Consider the following 26,942-nt stretch of genomic DNA (forward strand, 5'->3'; position numbering starts at 1 on the left):
GGTTGTTTTGGTTGTTGTTTGATTATGTGTTGCTTGTGGTTAGGTTGTGTGTTGAGTGTGTGTTGCTTGTGGTTGGGTTGTTTTGGTTGTGGTTTGATTATGTGTTGCTTGTGGTTAGGTTGTGTGTTAGTTGTTCTTTGGTTATGTGTTGCTTGTGGTGAGGCTGTGTGTTGACTGTGTGTTGGTGGTGGTTGTGTTGGTTGTTGTTTGATTATGTGTTGCTTGTGGTTAGGTTGTGTGTTAGTTGTTCTTTGGTTATGTGTTGCTTTTGGTTAGGTTGTGTGTTAGTTGTTCTTTGGTTATGTGTTGCTTGTGGTTAGGTTGTGTGTTAGTTGTTCTTTGGTTATGTGTTGCTTGTGGTTAGGCTGTGTGTTGATTGTGTGTTGGTTGGGTTGTTTTGGTTGTTGTTTGATTATGTGTTGGTTGTGGTTAGGTTGTGTGTTAGTTGTTCTTTGGTTATGTGTTGGTTGTGGTTAGGTTGTGTGTTGACTGTGTGGTGCTTGTGGTTGGGTTGGGTTGGGTTGTTTTGGTTGTGGTTTGATTATGTGTTGCTTGTGGTTAGGTTGTGTGGTAGTTGTTCTTTGGTTATGTGTTGGTTGTGGTTAGGTTGTGTGTTGACTGTGTGTTGCTTGTGGTTAGGCTGTGTGTTGGTGGTGGTTGGGTTGGTTTGGTTGTTGTTTGGTATGTGTTGCTTGTGGTTGGGTTGTTTTGGTTGTTGTTTGGTATGTGTTGCTTGTGTTTAGGTTGTGGGTTAGTTGATCTTTCGCTATGTGTTGGTTGTGGTTAGGTTTTATGTTGAATATGTGGTGCTTGTGGTTGGGTTGTTTTCGTTGTTGTTTGGTATGTGTTGGTTGTGGTTAGGTTGTGTGTTAGTTGTTCTTTGGTTATGTGTTGGTTGTGGTTAGGTTGTGTGTTGACTGTGTGTTGGTTGTGGTTAGGTTTTGTGTTGAATATGTGTTGGTGGTGGTTGGGTTGGTTTGGTTGTTGTTTGGTATGTGTTGCTTGTGGTTGGGTTGTTTTGGTTGTTGTTTGGTATGTGTTGCTTGTGGTTAGGTTGTGTGTTAGTTGTTCTTTGGTTATGTGTTGCTTGTGATTAAGGTTTTGTATTGACTGTGTGTTGGTTGTGGTTATACTGTGAGTTGGCTGTGTGTTGGTTGTGTTTAGGCAGTGCTGGTTGTGATTAGATTGTGTGCTGGTTGTGGTTAGCTTGTGTGTTGGTTGTTGTTTAGTTAAGTGTTGGTTGTGGTTATGTTTGTGTGTTGACTGTGTGTTGGTTGTAGTTAGGCTGTATACTGGTATTAGTTAGGTTGTGTTTCGGTCATGTTTAGGCTGTGTTGACTGTGTGTTGGTTGTGGTTAGCTTGTGTGTGGGTTCTTGTTTGGTTGTGTGTTGGTTGTGGTTATGCTTCTCTACTGAAAAATCCAGCTAAGGCCAGCATAAGCTGGTGAGCTGGTTTTAGCTGGTCTACAGCTTGGTTTTAGCTGGTTTTGCTGGTGAATGAAGCTGGTTTTGCTGGTGTAGCAAGCTGGTCTAGCTGTGTTTTGGTCACTTTTTAAGCTGGTCTAGCTGGACTTAGCTGGTCAGGCTGGAAGACCAGCTGGCCCACCAGCATGACCAGCTTTGTCAGGCTGGCAGGACCAGCGTAAACCAGCTACCAGCTTATGCTGGTCTTAGCTGGATTTTTCAGTAGGGTTGTGGGTTGACTATGTGTTGGTTGTGGTTAGGCTGTATATTGGTCATAGTAAGGTTGTGTTTCAGTCAAGTTAGGCTGTGTTTCGGTCACGGTTAGGCTGTGTTTACTGTGTGTTGGCTGTTGTTTGGTTATTTGTTGGTTGTGGTTATGTTTGTGTGTTGGTTGTTGTTTGGTTGTGGTTATGTTTGTGTTTTTCTGTGTGTTGATTGTACTTAGGCTGTATATTGGTTTTATTTAGGTTGTGTTTCAGTCATGGTTAGGCTGTGTTTCGGTCATGGTTAGGCTGTGTTGACTGTGTGTTGGTTGTGGTTAGGTTTTTGGTTAGGTTTTGTGTTGGTTATTTGTTGGTTGTGGTTAGGTTGTGTTTCAGTCATGGTTAGGCTGTGAAGACTGGTTGTGGTTAGGTTTTGTGTTGGTTGTTGTTTGGTTATTTGTTGGTTGTGGTTAGGTTTTGTGTTGACTGTGTGTTGCTTGTGGTTGGGTTTGTTTTGATTGATGTTTGGTTATGTTTTGGTTAAGTTTTGTGTTGGTTGTGGTTATGTTATCTGTGTGTTTGGGCGTGTCAGCAGGGACACCTGTGTCAGTGGCAGACCGCTTTGACTCACAGAGCTGTGATGCACTCTGGGATCACCATGGAAATGTTGCTTCAGGCGCCACCTTCTCCATCGTCTTTGAACTTCATACCGGACCTGTGCCAAGATTTAAGATTGAATGTAAGATCTCCAGCTTTAAGAAGTAAAACCTACCAGCACTATTACCATTATTAACTCATAAAATTATTATTAATATTATTATTTTTGCTTTTTAGACCTGGATGTGAATATGCCTCACCTCTTTATTCAAAAAACAGTACAGCAGTGCCACAATAAAGCCCTGTCAAAGTAAACACAATATGAGTGCAATAAAAATAGTAATAGTTTTCCAGGAAAATTTTCTTCTATAAATATATAAACATCCAATATATTTTACTCTTTCTCTGCCAGTAAGGAGTTATCTCCTCAATTAAGAGAAAACGCTTCCCTGCCAATGTCGAGTATTTCCGGCTTTCCACAATACTGCTATTATCCACCAGGTGGTGCTCTTCCTCAACTTATACAACCCGGAACAGTGATGCGCGGGATCAACAACCCGTACCCGAACTACGTTTTCAACTAAAGGGGGAGCATGGGCAGCCTTCCTCGGGAAAGCGGCGAGGCGAGAGCGCAGCACGGTGAGAGGAAGGAGCTCACAGTGGGCGCAGCTCGCCTCGTTGAGCATGGCTTCAGCATGGGCGGGACCCAGGCAGAGGACGCACTCATCTTGGAAATCCTCCACGGGCAAAGGGGCTCGGCATGAGCCACATGAAGCGACATTATCTCAATGGGCTTCTGCTCTTTTAGATAATTTAGGAATCTCATCCGGAAAGCGGCAGGGGAATACGCCAGGCGTTGAATCCGCTGAATCCGAGTAAGGCTTCTTTCTTCTTCGGAGCAGCGAGAGGTTCGCGCTGAAGGAGAATGCAAGTGAGCTCATGGCGCTCTCTCCCAGACTATAAAGAGCGTAGCCCCGCCCCTTTGGCGGGCTCGAACGCCATAGGTTTGTAAATTTTACAGACGTTAACCAATAGGCTTTAATCAGGGAGTAAACAGGAGTTTCCCCCCATAGCGTCAGCAACTGACGCAATGCGAAGTGAACCGTATTGAAAGGGAACTGTTTTTATGGGCCAGCAACCGTCTAAACCTGCATACAGTGTAAATGAATGCATTTTTAACTAAATCTGTTGGTGTGTATGAGTATAATATCACCTGTGTGGATGCCAGTGCAAGCTCGATAACATTCCAGATTTTAAAGGTTAGGACATTTACTCTATCTGGAAAAAAGGCGAAGAGGACATACTGCAGGCCAAACAGTGACACCAGCAGGAATGTAGACTTCGCCAGCTTCCTACGTGATCAATGAAATAAGAGAATTGCACAATAAAAACTAGACAAATACAAGAATGCACTATATATACTGTATATAACTCAGTAAAAAAATGATTAAATAATATGAAATTGTACTTTCTAACGCAACCAAACCGTTTATGATAAACTATGAATTACTAGAAAAGTTTGAGTTAGCTACTCACCTGTGATGATTCAACTCATTTCCATGCATGTCTGCAGCTTTCAATTTCCCCACTAATGTCCAAATAATACTAAGGAAAAACAGCATGTTTACCTGAAAAACAATTCCCTCCAGATATCAAAAAGACTGCTGCTAGTTTTGTTGCAGACATGTAAATAAACCATTTAAAACAAGGTATGCATACAAAGCAGGGCCATTTTAATATCAAATTTATATTTAAAATGACTTGCTTACTGTTATAAAAATGATGACTGGAACTCTAAGTATCCACCATATCCATCCATGATCTCTTGTCTCCCAGCACCTGACAACACAATGATCAAACAAAATCAAGCTAGTTTGAACTGAGTTTCATAATAAAGAAGAACATGACTGTTGAACTAGCACAGCTAAGTGTCTTTTACAAGCAGATACATGTGAGTATGTTGTTGTCCAACATTCAGAATAAATGTTATGAAGAAGAGTAGTTTAAATTAAGATATTTTACAGAAATGTCAAGTTGGCACATTGCTATGTAGAAATAGTTTGTTCCCATATTGATGATTGATAGAAAATAAAATGTAGTATTTATAGCATTTATAGGATGAAGCACCTTTTTATTTTACTTACAATCAAAACACTTGAAGCCACCTGAAAACATACACAACCCATATATCGTGGTAATTGTGTATATATAAGCTTCATAGTTTATCTGTCAACACATTTATATCTGTTGTTTATAATCTTCACCAGTATGCTTCAGAGTGGATATCCCTGATCTCTGCTTTATTCCAGTTTGCAGATATTTCTCATAAAGAATGTTAATGTGCATTTGTTTAAAGAGTTGAATGAAATATCTTGTTGCGATGACGCACATGCATTTTTTTATTATAAGCTCATATGAGCGCATTATGCTCTATTATTTATGCTGCTGAAAGATTTCCACTTCAGTGACGAGTGACGTCGTTGAAAAGACGCATAGACGAGTGAATAGTCACAAGCTCCATGATCTCTGCTTCAGTCCAGTTTGCCGACATTTCTCGTTGTGAATGTTAATCAGCATATAAACCCTTTGTTTCAAAGAGCTGAACCATAACTTCATGTTGCCATTTCCTCACTACGGCACGCCCCTTACGGCATTGTTTCTGTGTCTCATTCACATAGAGGGCTTTTCAGGTATCCTACGGCAGTGTTACTAGGTCCTCTTTCCGGGAGCGATGCTAGAACATTTACGGGACGTTTTTGCGTCCATACAGAAGCCTGTCTGACATTTTTATGGGGATTTTCTGTGACCAAAGTGCTATGTGAATGAGGTTTAAGATTGAACTATTTGAAAAAACACACCGCTATATTTAGCGTAGAAAGGGCACGGCATATCATCATGAAAACATCATCACAACTGTAAAGTATAGTGGAGGAAACATCATGATTTGGGCCTGCTTTGCTGCATCAGGGCCTGGCCAGCTTGCAATCATTGAGGTATATCAGACAATTCTTCAGGATAATGTGAGAATGTCTGTAAGTCAGCTGAAACTGTGTGGAAGGTGGGTGATGCAACAGGACAACGACCCAAAACACAAGAGCAAGTCCACAACAGAATGGCTTCAGAAAAACAAAATCCGCCCTTGAAGTGGCCAAGTCAGAGCCCAGATCTTAAAGGGACACTTCACCCATTTGCATTAAGCTTTGTATAGTTAGAACCCCAGTCATGTTTTTGAATGGTCATGCATCATTTCCTCAATTGCCGCTGAGACAGGAGAAATACAGATTTCAGTGCACTTCCTTCTTTCAATGATGTAAAAATCATGAGGGGTGAGACTACAAACACCCCTTTTCTCTGTCAAATAGGCACCAAATTCTAAATGTATGTTACATTTCAACTACAAATATAACACACTTTCAATAAAGATTAATGTTTCTACGGGTGAAATGCTCCTTTAACCCAATAGAGATGCTATGGATTGACTTAAAAAGGGCCAAAGAATATGACAGGGCTAAAGCAGTTCTGTCAGAAGAATGGGCTAAAATCCCTCCTCAACGATGTGCAGGTCTGATCCACAGCTACAAGAAGCACCTGGTTGAGGTTATTGCTGAATCACTTAAGGGGTTCAAAACACTTAAAATGTAAAAAAAGGACACATTTGAATTAAATTACAATTAGTATAAATTTTGTTCAACTACAGTATAGATTTTATAATATGTTTATGTTTTAAAATGCAAAGGTTGCCTCTCAGAGGAAATACGGACCAAATCTTTTCAGGTGTGCAGAAAATGACACATTTTGAGAGATTTGCAGACAATGCAATAAAACGAAGGTAAATTCAGGACAGAGTATTGGCCGACAACAGAGTAAGCACAATGACAATAGCCAGAACCCTAGAGAAACATAAAATAAAGATGAAGTGTGTGTACACCATACCAGTGTATACCAGTGAAAGTGTTAAAGATGTCTGTTCAGTAACCAAACAGGGTACACACACAGTTAGGCATAATATAAATTACTGTAAAACTGTCAGTATTTTAGAGAGCAATAGTGATTGAAGCCAGGTGAACTGCACAGTGCATGAAACTGCATTCAACCTGGCAAAAACTACCGTGAATGTGTCAGACCAAAGAGTAGCAAACATCACAACGTGTGCTGCTCTGTCTGATGATGGTTTGATGTAACACAAAGCACTCAGTCATTTATTTTCTGAATGGTCTGTGTTATTGACTGTTCCAGCACAGAAGATTTTTTTGTGAGAGAGAGAGGGAGGACAAGAACCCATACAGTAGGCCTACATTACATTTTTTAAGTTCATTTCCATATAAAAGGGGACAAATTAAGACTTATATTGTAATGTAAACACGAACCCAGACAGAGAATGCATGTCTGATTCATATATCACAGTGAATGTTTAACAGTAAAGAGGTGTCATGTCCTTGATTTACAAAATAATTTACAAAACATTGTGTAATGCCACCTGTTGTTAGTGTTTTATGAGTGTTTATGTTGGTGTTGTGTGACAATTCTAGTGTTATTGAAGAATGACTTGATTTCAGACGTGTTTGTGATAGTTCACATTTTGAATGTGAAATTCACTGCTGTGCTGAAAGTAGAGAAGAGCTATGTAAAGGTTTGTGAACGTGACTAAACTATAAAAGTGAATGTGAGTGGAGAAATAAAACACGTGATGTATATTAAATTGGTCTGTGCACTCTTAAACTGACAGTATAAACCTGACGCTCTCTGTGTCATGATCCTGTCTTAATGTCACAGTTTTTAAGCTATTTTGAGGATCATGACAAGCCCACGTGTTTTCGTGTAGAAGCACATGGCTTTGTTTTTTCAGCACGCCCACACGTCAATCAGCAGAACTATGAAGACGCTAGGAGTCAGAGGCATCACTGCACACGAAAGATGTCTTTTATATTAAAGTGCACCTATTTCATTGCTAAAACAACGTTATTTTGTGTATTTGGTATAATACAATGTGTTTGCGTGGTTTATGGTTAATAAAACACATTATTTTTCATATAGCGTACATATTTGTAGCTCCAGATTTCCCTCTCTTCATGAAACGCATGGATTTTGTAAAAAACTGTCCCTGATTGGCCAGCTAATCTGGGGTGCGTTTCCCAAACAACGACATAACTCGCTGCTGAACCACCATAGTACGATGCATAGTTGGAGATACTAACTAGCTTGTCACGACTGTTTCCCTAAAGCATAGTAACTTTGTCGCACATTCGTAGTTTGAACCATGTTGGTTTAACAACATAGTTGATGATGTCACTACTAATTAATCTGTGCAAATCGATTTAATGTCAGATTATTGCTGTATATAAATACACCGGACAACTGATTTTGTTATCGCGATTTACTTATCTGTTGTTTTTAAAAGATATTTAATTCATGCGCAAGTTTCCTCTAACTTCACTCCTCCCAGGGATTCCCCAGGGTCTTAAAGCTTGTAGGACTGCACACATGCTCAGTTTTCAAATGCAGCTCTTTAATTCTGTTTACAAACATAAAGACGTAAAATATTTTTTTATATATTATTAGTTTTTTGCTTATTTTGTTGAAAAGCACGATCAACGTAAGTCTACATATTATAAAAACAAGGAACTATGCTTCTAATGACAGGTGAAGAGCTGTCGTTCAAACCAAATAAGTTTGCGATGCAGCTTGCGAATGTTCGTTTGAACTATGGTTTTGGGAAACACCAAATCGTTGAACTTTGTCAGTAACGACGTAACTTACGACAGTAGTTGGCTAACGATGCTTTTGGGAAACACACACCTGTACGTTGTGATTAGCCTGAATACCTCAGACATCAGCAGGAAATGTGACGCTCCTTACCATGTTTGAAAGATTCGCTCACAATGCAATGCTAACAGGAGTTAAGTCAAAACGGGAGGAATTATGATAATGTCGATTCTATCTACATCACCAATCCGAGGAAGTAAACTGTTGCCTACAATCTGTGTGTTTGTTGTAGCCCAAAAAAAGAGATTTACGTTGGAGACGATAACTCACGTCATGTTTACTTTGGAGTTTGTACTTTTTGCATATCGTTAACATGTACTAATACACACTTACACACCGAAGGAAATGAAAAAAAATGTGAATTGGACCATTGGTGCTCTTTAAGACTCAACAATGGCATGAAAGAAGAAGTGTGTTTTTGGATGTAAGGATAAGAAAGCCTTGTTTAGCTTTCCAAGTAATCCAAACCAGCCTTATGGAAACAATAGATATCGTTTGTTTATCCGGGGTAGCAATGGTGTTTTTGCGTGTGTGTTCATTAAAATATGGCCAACCGGTTCATGAATCGCAGACGGTAAGTAAAACTGCATTAAATGTGTGTGTTTTGTTGGCAATCAGCAAAAGTGCATATAATGCAAACATGTAGTGAATCATAAGTAACCCAGAGATAGTGGGATAATGTTGTGTGTGTTGTGTGTGCTTTGTGTGGTCTCGTGCTTTTCCAGAAACAATCTCTTGAGCTGATCTGTCTTTTAAATCTAATAATACTAAAGACCCTTCTGAATAAAGGATGTAATACTAAGGTACTCGTCATGGTCTCGTTCTGTGTTTCCCTAGTCCTGTACTCTTATTTTGAAGTTCTGTGCTGTCTGCCATGTTTTGTAGTCTTTTTGTTCATTGGTCGGTGTGTTAATTGTAGCCCCATGTGTATCTTGTCATCTCGTTTTACCCCTAGTGTAAATAGCCCAGTGTCTCAGTTGTCCTTTGTCAGTCTTTGTAGTTTGTAATGGTTTGGTTCCTGTGTCCTGTCCTGTTTTCCCGGATTGCACTTGAATCCGCTGCTTAAATGATAAATCTATATTTAAATTCATTACTTTATGTTATTTCTGTACCTAAAAACTATATACCAGTCAGAAAAACATGAAGCACTGTTCACTTTACTCCATATGAGGTTAATTTCTCCATTTCATTATTTGTGATTCCCAGCCATAATAACAATTATATAATATTGATGCTTATTAAGCTTAGACCTGTAGAGTAATTTTTGTTTGTCAAAGTGAAATAATTTGTAATAGTATTACCACACAGTAATATTAACCAAATGTTTACAAACATCTGTTTAGTGTACTGTGCACCTTTATAGGAACACTATAGAAGCTCAGTGGTAGAGCATTGCATTTGCAATACAAAAGGTCATGGGTTTGAACCCAGGGAACACACATACTGATTAAAAAAATGTATAGCTTGTAATGCACTGTAAGTCGCTTTGAATAAAAGCATCTGCCAAATGCATAAATATATATAGCTTGACATATTTTGCTGATTGTTAGTATAGCACAGCTACAAATATCAAAACCAACATAACTAGATCTGCATTTAATATGTGTAATGTGTGAACGTACCCTTCATCCTGATGCATGTATTTGGCTAAACTCCAGCTGATAATAATGAGCATTGGAATCCCTGTGAGAACAAAAACAAGCTTTAAGGGTTATGTTGAAATCACTTCCATTCATTCAAAGTAATGCAACATACAACGAAGAAACCTTTGACCATGATTTATTAAACACTGGTTCATATGCATGTAGATCCTGACTGTGTTTCATATTTGAACAGCATGTGACAATATGATTCTTTACATCATCAATAGAGTCACGTGTAGTCTATGTGCGAGAGAGAGAGAGAGAGAGAGAGAGAGAGAGAGAGAGAGAGAGAGAGAGAGAGAGAGAGAGAGAGAGCCTACCCCAGCCAAGCAGTGTATAGAAGTGAAGACGTTTCTTCTGTGAATGTACAGAGAGGTTAATGAGGCTATGAAGATAATGACCTTCCACCAGCAACCAGCTGTAATTTGCCAGGATGCAGTAGTTAGACAGGAACAGTGCAACTTTGCAACCAGGCTGAAAAACAACGGAAATGCGTCAGCTGACAGAGATCATCTGTAAATGTGTATTTTTATATACTACAGTATGTCACATGTGTCCTTATTTGTATATTTGCGCTACCATGAAACATTTGGAGACACCGTAGTGAAATGTTTATTGATGAGCTCATACTTACATCCTTGATATTAGTACAGTAGTACATTTCCTTAAAGGTGCAGTGTGTAAATTTTAGCAGCATCTAGTGGTGAGGTAACGAATTGCAACCAACGGCTCAGTCCACTGCTCACCCCTCGCTTTTGAAACACACAGAGAAGCTATGGTAGCCGCCACCAGACAAACATGTCATCATCGCAGACAACTTAGTAAAAAAATGTGTCCGTTAAGGGCTTCTATAGAAAAATAGCGGCACAAAATGGTGACTTCCATGTAAGGGGACCCTCGGTGTATGTAGATAAAAAGGTCTCGTTCTAAGGTAATAAACACATACCGGTTCATTTTGAAAGGTCTTTATACACCCCTGATAATATAGTTTTGTATATCATTTTGCATTTCTGTCAAGAGATCCTTCTAAAAATTACACACTGCACCTTTAAAGCAGCCAATAAATGACCAGCATACGTGGTAACTCATTCAATACTGTTGTAATAAAACAGTGGATCAAGAGTGCTAGCAAGGCTATTTTAAAGAAGCTAAACTATAAGTGCTTTAATTTGTTTCTCATTTTGAGTAATTCCCATACATACCTAAGATGTTTTTTATTTGTTATTATTGCTATCACTTAAAATAATGTGTCTGAGTGTGTGCATGCATGTTTGTGTGTGCGTGTTCTTGTGTTTGTGTGTATGTGTGTTGACCGTGTGTACCGGATGGGAATTGCAGTGGTAATATTCCTGTGAGTAATGCAGTGCAGCATCTCGGATGAAGATAAAGATGGCTCGTAGGATGAAAGATGTAAAAAGTTGCATATGAATAAAATTACGTGTGCAGTGCAGCTTCCTGGAGGTTTAAGACAGAGAAAGAGTTAAAGAATGGATTATAACCTTATTATAAAAAAATATAACTCAAAAGTGCTTGATGAAATCGGCCCTTTTGAATTTATAAATAGAGCTACAAAAAATTTAATCACTTGTATTTTTACAAACTCAGCATGAATAGATACTGCCACATAAAACTTGGAATGGCTGAATTGATGTCATGCAGTGCAGCAGGGCTATGGTTTAGGCACAGTGTAGTGTAACCTTCATAACATTTATACACACTCTCCATCTCCCATTTAGAATTACGGTTATTTTAATTTTAAGGTCTTTTCAGAAGATTTATGATTGTTATTATTAACCGAACAAGCACCAGAGCAGAGTTTCTCTGCTCCTGATCTGACAGAAAACAACTGCGCTCTCCTGCACTGAACGAGCATTTACACAGATTTACACAGGTTTTTCATTGTAAACTTTTGCAAAATTGTAGAAATTGTCAAAACTGCTATTTTAGTAACTTTAAAGAGTCAAAGGGAGGCAAAAATGCAAATAAACAAATACTTGATTTCACTAGCAGTGTTTGTGCATTTTAACAGAAATTTAAATATTATAATATAAAATATAATTATGTAAAATTTTATATATCAACATTATTATAGACATTATAATTATAGCATAGTATTTGATTATACGTGATTACTGCATTTGAACTTTTGCGTATATTTAGAATTTTTTTGATACAAACGTTTTTGTTTGTGAAAACATCCGTACACACATCTCACGCACAAATTTGTGGGTACGCATGCTTAGTGAATGAGACCCAATCTTTTCTTCTAACAAAAGATAATCAAGAAATAACTAAAACACTACTAAATGATACTTAAATAATAAAGGATAATAAAGATGAAAACTAAAGTGCAAAGAATAGAAAATTGTGGTGACTGAGTTGAATTTAAGGCAGAATGTTTTCTGTTTCTAATAAGGTGTCAACCTTTTTTCTCATAACACAAATATTTAAAGAATGATCTTTTAAACATTTTAAAATTTTATGCACGTTATGAATCTATGGTAAGTAGTACGTCCAGAGACTAAGCAGATCAAACAACGTTACAAGCTTCTCGACCAGAAAGGCAACCACCGACATCTGCAACAAGGTAAAGTTCAGGAGAGCAAACCTTTACATCATGGGACCTTCATCTGCTTGTTCCAGATTGTTATGGACCTTCGGCACCGGCTCACCTGTGTTCTAGATTGCCAGGATGTTCAAGGCTGTTAAACTAAACCTGACTCTTTTCCCATTTGCAACATGGAAAAGCCTGACCCATGGCAGACATGCCACCACCAGACTGCTCATTCGATTGCAGAGAACGTAAATAGCACTTACCAAACCTCTTTCCGGAGACCTTGGCATCGGTGTATTGATTCAGTAACTATTTACCATAGATGATTCTCAATATTGCATAACTGATTTTGAAATGTTTAACAGATAATTCTTTAATTATTTGTTTTATGAGAAATACGGTTGTCATCTAATTAGAAACAGAAAACTTTCTGCCATAAATTCAACTCCATCTTAATTATTCTTTAGTATTTTAGTATCATTTAGGAGTGTTTTAGTTATTCTTGTTTATCTTTTGTTAATAAATTCCATTTTATTACAACGGTGTCTTCCTTGTGTTGATAATACAGTTAAAGGTTAAAGTTAGCCAGAATCTCACAAAATGCTTCAGATAAATTAAATGACAAACTCCCTCCAACTTACATATTTTCTTATTTGATAAATGATCTATTTAGATCATTCTTATATTAAGGTGAAATTCATTAGCTGATGCCTCAAGGTAAAAGATGAAAGGGTCATCTGACACACACTGGCCGTCTTTAATCAATGAAAAAGTATCAATTAGTACACTGCCTGTGTCCCTGTAAACCATGTTTATAGCATAATAAACATGTCATTAAACACTATTCATGTCCCAGTAAATCACATAACTCACACAAACAGGTGATCTGTTACCTGAACACACAGAGCACTGTGAGAGCAATGCTGAGTGACACAAGAGAGATGGTGTATCCAACAGAATACATGATCCTCACGTAAAAGAAATACTCGTGTGAAACGAACACCTGCTGAAAACAGAGATAAGCACATTATGATATAACTCATTCTGTTATATGGATTAAAGTGTATTTATATTTAATAAATTTATTATTTTGCTTTTTTTACTTTGTGTATCTACTGATGTTTTTAAAAAGATACTTCAGCCAAATATCATACTTACCCTCAACCCATCCGAGATACAATCAAAGTAACCATCTTATTTTAGACAAACACAATCAAAGTTATATATATTTTTTAAATGTCTTTGCTATTTCAAGCTTTATAAGTTTGAAGCCCAAAAAACGTCCATCCATCCTTCACAGAAGTAATCCACATGGCTCCAGTGGCTTAATAAAGGACTTCTGAGGATAATTCATGTGATTTTGTAAGAAAAATATCCATATTTAAAACTTTATAAACTATAATAATAGCTTCATAATAGCTGGTCTTAAAAAGAAGTTGTTCCCTGATCCTATATGACTAGCGTTAGAAAGCTTGAAATAGCAAAGATTTTTTTATATAACTTCAATTGTGTTTGTCTAAAAGAAGATGGTCATATGTATCTTGGATGGCTTGAGGGTGAGTTAATCATGGGTTAAATATAATGCTGGAGTAACCCTTGGTTGTTTTCTTTCTGTCTTTAGTTTGTTAATCTGTTCATTCCTAATGTGAAATGTCATGTTGTTTTGTAATACAGAAATGAAACCTGATTATCAATATTACCAAGTCACTGTGAGAATGAAAGCTGTCGTTGAGTGTATGGCCACAGGCCAGTTCATACGGAGGAAATGTTTCTGACCAGCCGCTCTCAGAACAGTTTCTCATTACAACTGCTGCAGGCGAGAAACACAAGAATGAAATTACTGCCTTCACACAGCATTACAACATTACATCTGAGGACCTCATACTGAAATAACAGCATTTCTAACAGAAGTACAACCAAACATAAAAAATATCAGAAAATAACATTTATTTCAATTGTTGTCATGGTACTATACAATTAAAAGATACGTGAAAAGATACCCATTATCGGATTAGCTATGCACTAAATAAAATGAAAATTAAAGAAGCTTTCAATGTTAAAGCTTGGGGTCTGCCTGACCTTTGACCCTAAGGATTTTGGGGCATGGCTGGGATACGGTCTCTCCCACCTGAGCAGCAGGCCAACAATTCAGATGGTCCCATAATACACTGCAACCTGTGTGAGATGGAAGAATCTGTAAGGCTACGTTCACACTGCAGGCTGAAACGACCCAAATCCGATCTTTTCAAATGTGACCCAGGCCACTTGGGTATGTGGTCCTGAATCTGATTCGTATCTGATCTTTTGAAATGCGACCTCCGTCTGAACAGCCAGGCCACATGTATCGGACCCGTACGTCATTGATATGCTACAAACGTCATAATTCTGCATTGAAGTAGGCGGGAACGAGAAGATAAACAACAACCGTGGCGGACGATGCTGCTGAGACCAGTCAATGGAAGGGAAGCCAGGTCACAGATTTAATTAATATTTGGGGTGACAGCTCTATTCAGGCCAAACTCGAGGGCTCTTATCGGAACAGGGCGGTTTACACTGCTCCACAAAACGCCATGGCCAAAAACCTTGCTCTCCTCCTTCTTTCTAATTTTCTTCTTAAAACGAGAAGATTGTAATTGTGCTGGCTCTGTTGGCAAAATAAATTTAATATTGCAAAAAGAGCTCCGCTGTTGACTACACTGTTGTTGACATCCATGTTAGATACTTCCGCAAACAACAAGTGACTTCGTTGACCGTTTAGTACTCTTCTGCGCATGCGGGTCAGTTCTGGGTTATTTCACGTTCACACAGGAGATCACAAAAGGTCGCATTTAATTGGAAATGTGAACGGCCTTGCAAAAAAAAATCTAATTTTTTAAAAAATCGGAATTGAGCATTAAGCCCTGCAGTGTGAATGTAGCCTAAGTTATGCAAAATTGTAGATTATAAAACAAGGTATTTTTGTTAAATAATTGCAATTTTCACTGCTGTTCTCAACACTGCATCAGCAGCACCTCGATCAATAAACATTTTCAATCAGATTCATTAAACACTAATATCCCGCACTAAAGTGTGAAAAAAGATTGATCATGAATAAGGATGTATTTTGTGCGTTTCACATCAGAATGAAGTCAGAGATGAATGTAAGTCTGCTGTGGATTGTGGGGAGCCCGAAAAACATACCAAACAAAATATCAAATTACAAAACCGATTACAAATGGGAAAACACAATAACAGTGCACTATACAGAGCTTCTTGTTCGCCAATGGTAAATCATTATTCATTTCTTAATCTTTATTTAACAATAACTGGCATTAAATGTTGATGATAACTATTGGTATTTATAAAAGACTGCCTTACCTACAACAATAGCCTGAAACAATACTTATTTCACTATTGGTAAATATGAACATTAATAAATATTTATATTTTGTCCATGAGATATTGATCAGTTAACTGTTAACTGAAGGTAAGAATTTATGACAGATTAATATTATCAGTTAAAAGAAACACGGTGCGTCAACACGTGCCTACAAACGTGTCGCCACTTTTATATCCTTCATTTGTGAATGGCCTGTAAATTAAGTAAAGCATTGCTGCCCTGGTAAAGTCATAATTTGTGTCATCATTAGGGTGGAAGACCACTTCGTTTCGACCTCGGGCGCAGTAATATTATCAAAGTTTGATAGAGAGGAGGAGTAGGCAGGAGTAATGATGTTACTGCGTGCCAAGGTCGAAATGCTGCAAACTAAGTGCGCTTCCGCCATACAATATAGTTCTAATTTTTTATCCATTAAAAACATTTCCACGTTTTATTTTATGCCACTATATTTATTCGTGTAAATACTCATGTAACAGTCTTTAATAGGGAAAACATGAAAGGTGGCTTCTAATTCATCCCTTTTTGGATCATAAGGAATGAATGGGGCTAGGCTAAATGCTAACATATTCATGACGCGCTGTAAAAAGATGAAGTGAACGCATTGAAAAAAAGATAGGGATGTATTAATTCATCTAAGTTGAGGTAAGAACATAGTAAAATATTGAAAATGGTGGGGTTTTCCTTTAACGGTTAATGTTCGGTTAACAAGCTACAGTTGTCTGTCAGGAAAATTTACAGAAATGAACATCCTTGAGAAACAAACAAGTTAAAATAATGAGAGAACAGCACATTCAGATTCATGCAAAATCTGTACTGCAAAACGTTAGCGTGTTGCTAACGAGCGAAGTCAACTGACATCAGCCAAAGCTGCCCACTAAACAAAAACACGTCCAGAAGACGTCATTATAACGTCTTTGTCTACCGTTTAAAAGACGTCCACTGAGTAGCCAGAATGAAAGTTTTTGCAACGTCTTTTTTAGACGTCTTTTTTGTGTTGAAATTAGACGTCCTACTGACATGCTTGTTGAATGTTTAAAAGACGTCCAGTGGGGAGCCAGAGACAATGTTCATTTAATGTCTTTTTTAGACGTCTTTTTTGTGTTGAAATTAGACGTCCTACTGACATGCTTGTTGAACATTTAAAAGAAGTCCAGTGGGGAGTCAGTGACAACGTTCATTCAACGTCTTTTTTAAACGTCTTTTTTGTGTTGAAATTAGACGTCCTACTGACATACTTGTTGAATGTTTAAAAGACGTCCAGTGGGGAGCCAGAGACAACGTTCATTTAATGTCTTTTTTAGACGTCTTTTTTGTGTTGAAATTAGACGTCCTACTGACATGTTTGTTGAACGTTCAAAAGAAGTCCATGGAGTATCCAGAATGAAAGTTTTTGCAACGTCTTTTCTAAACGTCTTTTTTGTGTTGAAATTAGACATCCTACTGACATGCTTGCTAAACGTTTAAAAGACATCTTTTAAAGGATGTTTTTTAAATGTTCATTATTGAAATCCAGGTGACATCCTTACAGGGTTTTTCGATGTCTTTGCAGACCTCTAAAAGACATTCATACAATTTTTAATTATGTTTAATTTCAGACATCCCTGTTGACCTCCATTTAAACCAGGTGTACAATTTTACTTCTTAAGGCCACAGTTCAAAATGGTCTTATCACCAAATATGCTACACAAGGGTTTGGACATTAACACTTTTTCAGGTACTGGATGTTGACCGTGTGCACACCTACTGCTTTAAAATATTAAATACCCATCCCCTTGGCTGACATGTACCTATCCAAGAACTTTAGGTGGGCAGAGCCATTTTGTAATATGGGTCTCAGTATGTAAGAAGGAGAAGGACGATGACAGGTAACACTAAACAGAACTTTATTTGACAGACTATGGGTAAATACCCATAACATAGACAAGAACCGACAATGAATAAAGACAATGGTAAGCATGTGTGTGTATAAAACAATTAAAGATGGTGGTTGAGGGGGTGCAAATGATTATGGGTAATGTAGTCCAGTGAGCGAGAGCAGACGATCCCTGCAAACTTGCGCCGTGGAGAGCAATGAAGAGTAGGAGGAGGGTCTGGAGGCAGATGGATTGCCAGGAGGAGGAAGAAAGATGCAGTCCAGGATGGGGCCTTGAGCAAGGTGACACATGAGCATGAGAAGCCATGGAGGAGTGGAAGGAACCATCATGGAGGAGACCAGGGTGCCGACTGATGGACACAGAGCTGCAGACGGTGGCGGAAGAGCCTGAGATGTAACCAGACAGACACAGAGCCCGGCTGGAAACAAGGTGCTGGAGAGCCAAGGCTTTTATTGTGGCCAGCTTAAGTCACACCTGTGCAATAATCATGCTGTCTAATCAGCATGTGGATGTGCCACACCTGTGAGTTGGATTATCTTGTCAAAGGAGAAGTGCTCACTTACACAGATTTACACAGATTTCTGAACAATATTTATGAGAAATAGGCCTTTTGTGTACATAGAAAAAGTATATGTTTTTCTATACATGTCTTTGCAGAAAACTGAAACGAAAAAAGAAGGCAAAATACTTTGTTTCCCTTTAGCTTCCAGACAGACTGTAGCAGTCAGAAATATCATCTGCATTTGTCCAGAGAACCCACTGAGCAAAAACACGTCTAAAACAAGTAGTCACAATGTCTTTGTCTAACGTTTAAAAGATGTTCTGTGATGTTCCAAGGGGAGCTGGGAGGCAATATTTGGACTTGAGTGTAATAAGAGCCACACCTACAACAACAGGTAGTGGGAAGTACAACTGGTTCCAAAATCAGTTTTACAAGTGGCCATTTTTAAGGGAAAGGATATGAATCTAAAGATAGGCTCTATGCTAAAGCAGGCAGAAAAAATACAGTGGATGAGCAAAAAAAACCCTTGGTGTTTGGTGTCATATTCATTTATAAACAATGTTTTTAGATGTATTTTAGGAACAATTGTACTTGATGGAATAACCTTATTTTTATCACGTTTCATGTGTCATGCTCCCATACTTTCATTGCTGTTAGTTTATGTCAGTCCTGAGGTTTGCTTGCCAACAGACAATGGACTAATATGGACACAAATGTAGAAATGATGAATAAATGCAAAAAATGCAAAAAAAAAAAAAAATATATATATATATATATATATATATAAACATGTGCCAATTTCATGTGATTTCTTGTTTTTAAATAGCAGTTCTCCAGACTATCTGACAATAAATTCTTGATTTACAAAAAAAATTCCATATGAGTTCATATCGGTGTCTGGTCAGATGTTCAGATAATTAATATTTTTGGCACAGCCATAGACATCTACTATCTTCATACAAGAAAGAATTGGCCTTGTAAATGTTTCAGGAAAACGTGTAGACATCATAGGTTAAATTCCATAACATGCCAATTATGTGATACCAATTTCACGTGTTGGCTCATACATAAGTTCTTACATAATTTTTTTGTTAGTTCCTCGTTATTGCCTTGATAATAGAAAATATGAACTAGGCATCATGTATGACAGATGCCAATGTGAGGTATTAGCTACAAAATGAACAGATCCTGCCATGAGCAATATAGGAGACATATCTTGTATGTATAGGGCTTATATGTGGATATTTATAAGCAATACATGAGACCAATATGGCCCGTATATGCACATATATGCACCTCAATTTTGCCTACATGTATATGCAGCATATACTGTATGTGCATATAAGCTGCAGGTTTCATATATGTGCATATATCCTCATATAGGTTCTTTCCATGTGGGTTTGCATGTCCACAGACATCCATAAGGAGTCATAGTCTGACGTTCATACACTGAACCTTTTTGGTACGTTCACAGACATCCAAAAGGGGTGCAAGAGTGACGTCCAGACACTGACCCTGTTTTACACGTCCAGAGACATCCATAAGGGGTCATAGTCTGACGTTCATACACTGAACCTTTTTGGCACGTCCACAGACATCCAACAAGGGTGCAAGAGTGACGTCCAGACAATGACCCTGTTTTGTACGTCCACAGACATCCATAAGGGGTCGTAGTCTGACGTTCATACACTGAACCTTTTTGGCACGTCCACAGACATTCAAGAGGGGTGCAAGAGTGACGTCCAGACATTGACCCTGTTTTGCACGTCCAGAGACATCCATAAGGAGTCATAGTCTGACGTTCATACACTGAACCTTTTTGGCACGTCCGCAGACATCCAAAAGGGGTGCAAGAGTGACGTCTAGACACTGACCCTGTTTTGCATGTCCACAGACATCCATAAGGGGTCATAGTCTGAAGTTCATACACTGAACCTTTTTGGCACGTCCACAGACATCCAAGAAGGGTGCAAGAGTGACGTCCAGACAATGACCCTGTTTTGTACGTCCACAGACATCCATAAGGGGTTGTAGTCTGACGTTCATACACTGAACCTTTTTGGCACGTCCACAGACATTCAAGAGGGGTGCAAGAGTGACGTCCAGACAATGACCCTGTTTTGCACGTCCACAGACATCCATAAGGGGTCGTAGTCTGACGTTCATACACTGAACCTTTTTGGCACGTCCACAGACATTCAAGAGGGGTGCAAGAGTGACGTCCAGACAATGACCCTGTTTTGCACGTCCACAGACATCCATAAGGGATCGTAGTCTGACGTTCATACACTGAACCTTTTTGGCACGTCCACAGACATTCAAGAGGGGTGCAAGAGTGACGTCCAGACAATGACCCTGTTTTGCACGTCCACAGACATCCATAAGGGGTCGTAGTCTGACGTTCATACACTGAACCTTTTTGGCACGTCCACAGACATTCAAGAGGGGTGCAAGAGTGACGTCCAGACAATGACCCTGTTTTGCACGTCCACAGACATCCATAAGGGGTCGTAGTCTGACGTTCATACACTGAACCTTTTTGGCACGTCCACAGACATTCAAGAGGGGTGCAAGAGTGACGTCCAGACACTGACCCTGTTTGCACGTCCACAGACATCCATAAGGAGTCATAGTCTGACGTTCATACACTGAACCTTTTTGGTACGTTCACAGACATCCAAAAGGGGTGCAAGAGTGACGTCCAGACACTGACCCTGTTTGCACGTCCACAGACATCCATAAGGAGTCATAGTCTGACGTTCATACACTGAACCTTTTTGGTATGTTCACAGACATCCAAAAGGGGTGCAAGAGTGACGTCCAGACACTGACCCTCTATTGCACGTCCAGCAGACGTTTAAAAGTGGGTCTGAACTAACGGACGTTATACAGACATGATCTGAATGTCTCCCAGACGTTCCATGTTTGGTGGGTGGGTAACTAAGACTGTACTAAATATGATGTAAACAACCTGTTGTGAAAACGAACTTTGCCACAGGTTTTTAAAATGCCTCTGCTGCCTGCATAGATCAACCTACCCTCAAAGATTGGCTCCGATTTGATTTCTTCACAACTTGCCCCACAAAATGAGTAGCTCTGATTGGATCTCTTCTCCTTTCGTCCCTCCCTAACATTTTCATCTTATTTTTATTCGTTGACTAAAGTGTCAGTTATATTTCGTTACAGTCTTTGTCATCATATCTGACTTTTATTTAGTTTTTATTTAGTTTCGTCCGTGAAAAAGGTTCGTTGACGAATATTATTCGTCATCGTCTTCGTCAACAAAATTAACACTGTTCTCCAGAGAGCCACTAATATTACAATATATACCTTTACTTATTGCTTTTGATGTTTTTGAATGTAAAAAACACGCAAACATCATAAGTAGACCCCAGACAACATTAAAACATTAAAATCGACAGGTTCATTCCCCCATTAAACATGAATAAAGTCATATTTTCACACTATGACCCCTTTAATAATGTGTGAGGCCATTGCATTGCGTGTTTCTGTGACGAGAATCATGTGATACAGGTTCTGGTCATTTAATTAGAATTTTATCAAAAAGTTGATTTATTTCACTAATTCCATTCAAAAAGTGAAACTTGTATATTATATTCATTCATTTCACACAGACCGATATATTTCATAGATTTTCTATGGGGTTAAGGTCAGGCGAGTTTGCTGGCCAATTAAGAACAGAGATACCATGGTCCTTAAAGCAGGAACTGGTAGCTTTGGCACTGTGTGCAGGTGCCAAGTCCTGTTGGAAAATGAAATCTGCGCCTTCATGAAGTTGGTCCTTGTGTTTAGCTACTCTTGAACAACAAACAGCGTCAGAAGGGTCTCGCCTGGGCTAAAGACAAAAAGGACTGGACTGCTGCTGAGTGGTCCAAAGTTATGTTCTCTGATGAAAGTAAATTTTGCATTTCCTTTGGAAATCAGGGTCCCAAAGTCTGGAGGAAGAGAAGAGAGGCACACAATCCACATTGCTTGAGGTCCAGTGTAAAGTTTCCACAGTCAATGATAGTTTGGGGTGCCGTGTCATCTGTTGGTGTTGGTCCACTGTGTTTTCTGAGGTCCAAGGTCAACGCAGCCGTACACCAGGAAGTTTTAGAGCACTTCATGCTTCCTGCTGCTGACCAACTTTATGGAGATGCAAATTTCTTTTTTCATCAGGACTACAGTTGCACGATATAAAAGGTAATGTATAAAATAGATGAATGTTGATTTAGGAAAATAAACACCACAGTCTTTAATCATATTTTCATTGTGTCTTTGTTCTGTCTGTGTTTCTTGGGAACCGCGCTCTGTTGCAACCACACTTGATTCTGAGGAACTACTTTGTTTGGGGGAAGAGTAATATTTGTACTATAATTACAACTTATTTCCTGTGTTTTAATTTATAAAATCCTGCTATGCATTTGAAATAACTGTTTTATAAAAGCAATAAGCCCCGCAAAGCAGTGGTGTTACAGTGCATTTTATAACAGCTAAGGGGGTTTTAGGCACTCTGCTTCGTGGCTTGTTATAAAATGCACTGGTAACCCACTGCTTCTTGGGGCTTATTGCTTTAACAAACCCTAAGGGGGCGTGCACACCAAAGCTTTTACGCCCACGATCGCCGCATGTTTTAAATTGTTTCCAATGGAAGCTCGCCTTTTTTCAAATTAAGCCGGCAGCTAGTGTTTTTTTTCCGCACTGAAATCTGGCCCTTGCGTTTTTTTCGCACTGAGCGCCGAGAGTTGAAAGAGATTCAACTTTGAGTGAAAAGCCCCACTTGTCAATTTCACTTCTCACACGGCCGTCAAATCACAGTGGAGGAAGGGCGGGACAAATATCACAACCACCAACCAGTTCACAGCTCAAGAATCACAGCTACCAATACGCTCAGCTGAAGAAAGCTGCTGCTCAGCTGAATAAACAGCTCGCAATTGGTGTCCTCTAGGCGTTTTCAGACATGTTTTAAAGTTTTGGTGTGCACGCCCCCTAAGGATAATGTCAGAGAAGTGCAGATCTCTGGTCGTATTTTATTCTTTTTCTCTTTGATAAACGGCACAGTGTTTTGTCTCTCAGACTCTCGGTCGGTCTGATGAACGGCAGGAAAAGTGCTGCAGGTTTGTAAATGTTTGTCTCTGTGTTTCTGGTTTTCTCCAATGAAAGACTGATGAGAGAGGTGAGAGAGGTTGAGTGGAAGAGAGAATCACAGGAGATCTGTACAGTGCTATTCTCATCTGACTCTTTCCTGTGTGTGACAACGATTGACAACATTTAGAGAAAGAAGTGGGAAGCCCTCTACTGTATATACAGTCACAGTTATTTATTAGTGCAGCTTTACTTTTACATTTGGGTATTTAACAATTTAAATGCTTATAATGCATTCAAGCTAGTTCCTTTATTAATCTGTGTTCCCTGGGAATTTAACCCTTGCCCATGATACTGCTGATGAGGTAAACATCTGCTTTTAAATTACGATCATTCATTTTTCAGTCAGACAGCATGACCCGGCTGTTATACCTCTGATCAGAGAAACATTTACTTCTCCATGTTTCTTACACAGGAAACGCATCACACTTGCTCTCCTCATTCCTATTGGTTGTTTCTACATTGAGTTGCTCCACTGAGTTGTGTTAGTTGCGTAATGTCTAAATTTTTGTAGTGTTTCTCACCTGTGCGCGTGCATGCGTGTGTGTGTGTGTGTGTGTGTGTGTGTGTGTGTGTGTTTATGTGTGTGTGTGTGTGTGTGTGTGTTTGTGAACTCCCTCCCTGTACAGGGTGTTTTATTTATAATCTGATAAGTGTGTGATTTATGGAATCTGAATTATGAAAGCCTTTCTCCAAACTTCCCCCTGATATTACATTACAACACTTAGAAACACACATACAGTAAACACTTATCACACATACACACAGGTGCACAAATGTGAATGGCTTACAGAACTCATTTAGGGCACCACAAAATCATTGCCCTCTATGTGAACTCAATCTGCCGTGTGTGTGTGCGTTTGAGAGAGAGAGAGAGAGAGACAGAGAGAGAGAGAGAGAGAGAGAGAGAGAGAGAGAGAGAGAGAGAGAGAGAGAGAGAGAGAGAGAGAGAGAGAGAGAGAGAGAGAGAGAGAGAGAGAGAGCATCTCTAATGGCTTGCCTGTGTGTGTGGAAGTGATCTCTGTCAGGTTCTCTTGATGGATGATATTGTAGCAACTCTCCTCCTCTTTGAGCAACACAAAATCTGGATCACATTCTGGAGGAATGGCACCCACCTTAATCCACAAACAGAGAGATTGTATGATATATATATATATATGATATTAGATTTATACTCATTGATATATTTATATTTATATTATTTATATTATATTTAAAGTGAACAAACTAGTCTGTTTAGGGAAGAACAGGGTTAGCTGTCACAATAGGAATGTTGTACATTTGTAACTATCGTGTTTTGAGTCAGTTCTACAAATTCTTGTCAAGCTGTCTTAAAACATAAACATGTTGTGAGTTGTATTTTCTTTAATTGAATTGTAGCCTTATAGCTTTTGGATTATCTAGTGAACACAATAAATCTACACCGGGATATAAGGCGATGTTCAATTTATACAACTGTTCAGACAAAGATAGTGCTTATAAATAAAGTTGTGGTAAGAGGTCACGTGTAATTTCTAGAGCTGTCAAAAGATTAATGAGATTAATCGCATTCAAAATAAAAGTTTGTTTTTGAATAATATATGTGTGTGTACTGTGTGTAATTATTTTGTAATACACACACACATGCATGTATGTATTTAATAAACATTTACATATGTTTCTGTATATAATTACATACAATATACACACATTATGCAAAAACAAACTTTTATTTTGTATGTGGTTAATCGCCGTTAATATTTTGACTGCCCTGTTTTTTGCTGTTTAACACATATAAATGTTACTGAATAAGGCTTTGAATGCTTCAAAATGAGACAACATGCCCAGCTGTTAATCGTTAAAAACGTTTTCTGCAAATGCTCAAAGCTTTTTTACACTCAAGACCATGACAATAATCGTCAGTGCAGCTGAAAAATGGAATTTAGAGAACAACAAAAAGTCCACAAATGCATTAACATTAACTGCATATGGTAACTATATAACAAACATAACAAATAAAGTTTGACAGAAGCTTAATATCTGCAGACTTCCCACTGCTGCGTGTTAACTCACGTGAGATGTGAAGTGCAGTAAAGCCGCGAGAGCAACGGAAATCCTCATTTTAACCCGTGAATATCTGTCCGAGGAAAACGATGAGTACTTTCTGTCTGTGTGTTCACTGCCGGAGTTCAGCTGATCTGAAGAAAACTTTCATCTCATCCCGAGCATCACATACGCACGAGCGCACTGATAGGTGAGTGTGCGCGCGACAGAGTGTGCGCGCGCTCACATTTAAAACAGTCTGTCACACACTGACTCTGAAACAGTCTGTCACACTGACTCTGAAACAGCTGTCTGTCACACTGACCCTGAAACAGCTGTCTGTCACACTGACTCGGAAACAGCTGTCTGTCACACTGACTCGGAAACAGCTGTCTTACAATAATAAGAATTTGCTGCTCTCAGTTTAGTTGACAAAGAATACGATCATCAAATAAGAAAACTGTAAGATTATTTATCGCTACAGGATTGGAACGTGAATCAAGTACAGAAAAGTCATCAAATCAAATACTGATCAACTAGGAAAGAAAATAAACCAGAACATAAACCATCATCATGTGAAACATTCAAAAAATAACTTTCTTAGTATTTTTGTGTTGTTTTCAGTACAAATATCTAAAAACTCTTAAATTAAGATGCATTTTCTTGCGGGGTCATAGCGTGAAAATCGGACTTTTTGCATGTTAAAGTCCTATAATGTGTCCCCAGTACTTCTATCAACCTAAAAAAAATGTGATAAAGAACAACCCAGTAACTTAGTTTAGTAAACCATTCTCTGCAAGCATTTGAAAAAATAGATCATTGAAATTTGACTCCCCTTGTGATGTCAGAAGGGGATCTTATTATAATAATACCGCCCCTTGATCTGCACTATCCAACCATGGCACAGCCATTTAGTGCAGAGAGAAAGAGAGAGAAAAATAATAATTGACAACACAATTGAGTTTCAATTTTAACAAACAACCATCATGGTGGTTTCATCAGCTCATTTGCATTGTAAAGGACACACCCAAAAACTGCACATTTTTGCTCACACCTACAAAGTGGCAATTTTATAATGAATTATCTATGTGGTATTTTGAGCTAAAACGTCACATATGTACTCTGGGGACCACAAATATTTATTTTACACAAAATATCATAATATGACCCCTTCTAGAAAATAAGTCTAGTTTTTAGACAAAAAGATAACATTTTAGTGAACTTGTGCTTAAAATAAAAAAATCTGCCAATTGGGTAAGAACATTTTCTTTGAATTAAAGGTGCAATTTGTAGAATCTGCTGCTAGAGGGCGCATGATCAAAACAATAATTGTGATGGGATTTGTTGTCTTGATGGCCATCAATCAGATGGGAACGATAAATCATGTTGACAGATGAGGTAAAGTATGTGTAAAATCATTAATATAATTGGATAAAAAACTCCTGGCTTTAAAAACCATCACTGACTTATTCTTAGGAGACAAGCCCTGAAGGGAGTCTCTGTCTAAAACCTAGTGCTATCAACAGTCCACAGTTTCGCTTACGTTTTTGCTTATAACTTCTGATGCGCAGGTCGTAGAAACAAAATCCTTGGCTCATGACGTCACTTTCCATAATACAATTTGTTTCTGCCATTTTAAATGTTTCGAAAAAACCCTTTCTTTTTGAACTTCTCCCAGAACTTTTTTCTGATTTGTGTAAAAATCGGTGTGTAGCATCTAGAGACATTAAAGGCAAAACGTTATGGAATTTGTGTTCATTAGCCAATACTTTTTCGAATATTGCGTCAAGAAATTT

The 26,942-nt window shown here is 38.5% G+C and overlaps 1 protein-coding gene across 1 annotated transcript; it reads right to left on the minus strand.

Moving 5' to 3' along the window:
- Positions 1-953: 953 nt before the first annotated feature.
- On the minus strand, positions 954-25,358 carry sctr (secretin receptor). Its single transcript, XM_065293161.2, has 13 exons — positions 25,177-25,358; positions 24,125-24,239; positions 14,304-14,399; positions 13,925-14,034; positions 13,118-13,230; positions 10,993-11,125; positions 9,991-10,144; positions 9,650-9,710; positions 4,034-4,103; positions 3,801-3,892; positions 3,478-3,616; positions 2,525-2,566; positions 954-2,382 (listed from the first exon to the last, which is right to left on the minus strand). The coding sequence occupies exons 1-13, from the start codon at positions 25,222-25,224 to the stop codon at positions 2,230-2,232; spliced, it is 1,326 nt and encodes a 441-aa protein (XP_065149233.1). The 5' UTR covers positions 25,225-25,358; the 3' UTR covers positions 954-2,229.
- Between the last annotated feature and the right edge of the window lie 1,584 nt (positions 25,359-26,942).

Source organism: Paramisgurnus dabryanus, chromosome 15, assembly GCF_030506205.2.
Source record: "Paramisgurnus dabryanus chromosome 15, PD_genome_1.1, whole genome shotgun sequence".
NCBI lineage: Eukaryota > Metazoa > Chordata > Actinopteri > Cypriniformes > Cobitidae > Paramisgurnus > Paramisgurnus dabryanus.

What these genes read in the sequence shown, in the direction of transcription:
- sctr (XM_065293161.2), bottom strand. Translation starts at nt 25,224, where the DNA reads ATGAGGATTTCCGTTGCTCTCGCGGCTTTACTGCACTTCACATCTCAC. An exon ending in TACTGCACTTCACATCTCAC is followed by an intron (nt 24,240 to 25,176) that starts GTGAGTTAACAC and finishes TTGTGGATTAAG; the next exon opens with GTGGGTGCCATTCCTCCAGA. An exon ending in TACATGCATCAGGATGAAGG is followed by an intron (nt 4,104 to 9,649) that starts GTACGTTCACAC and finishes TTGTGTTGTCAG; the next exon opens with GTGCTGGGAGACAAGAGATC.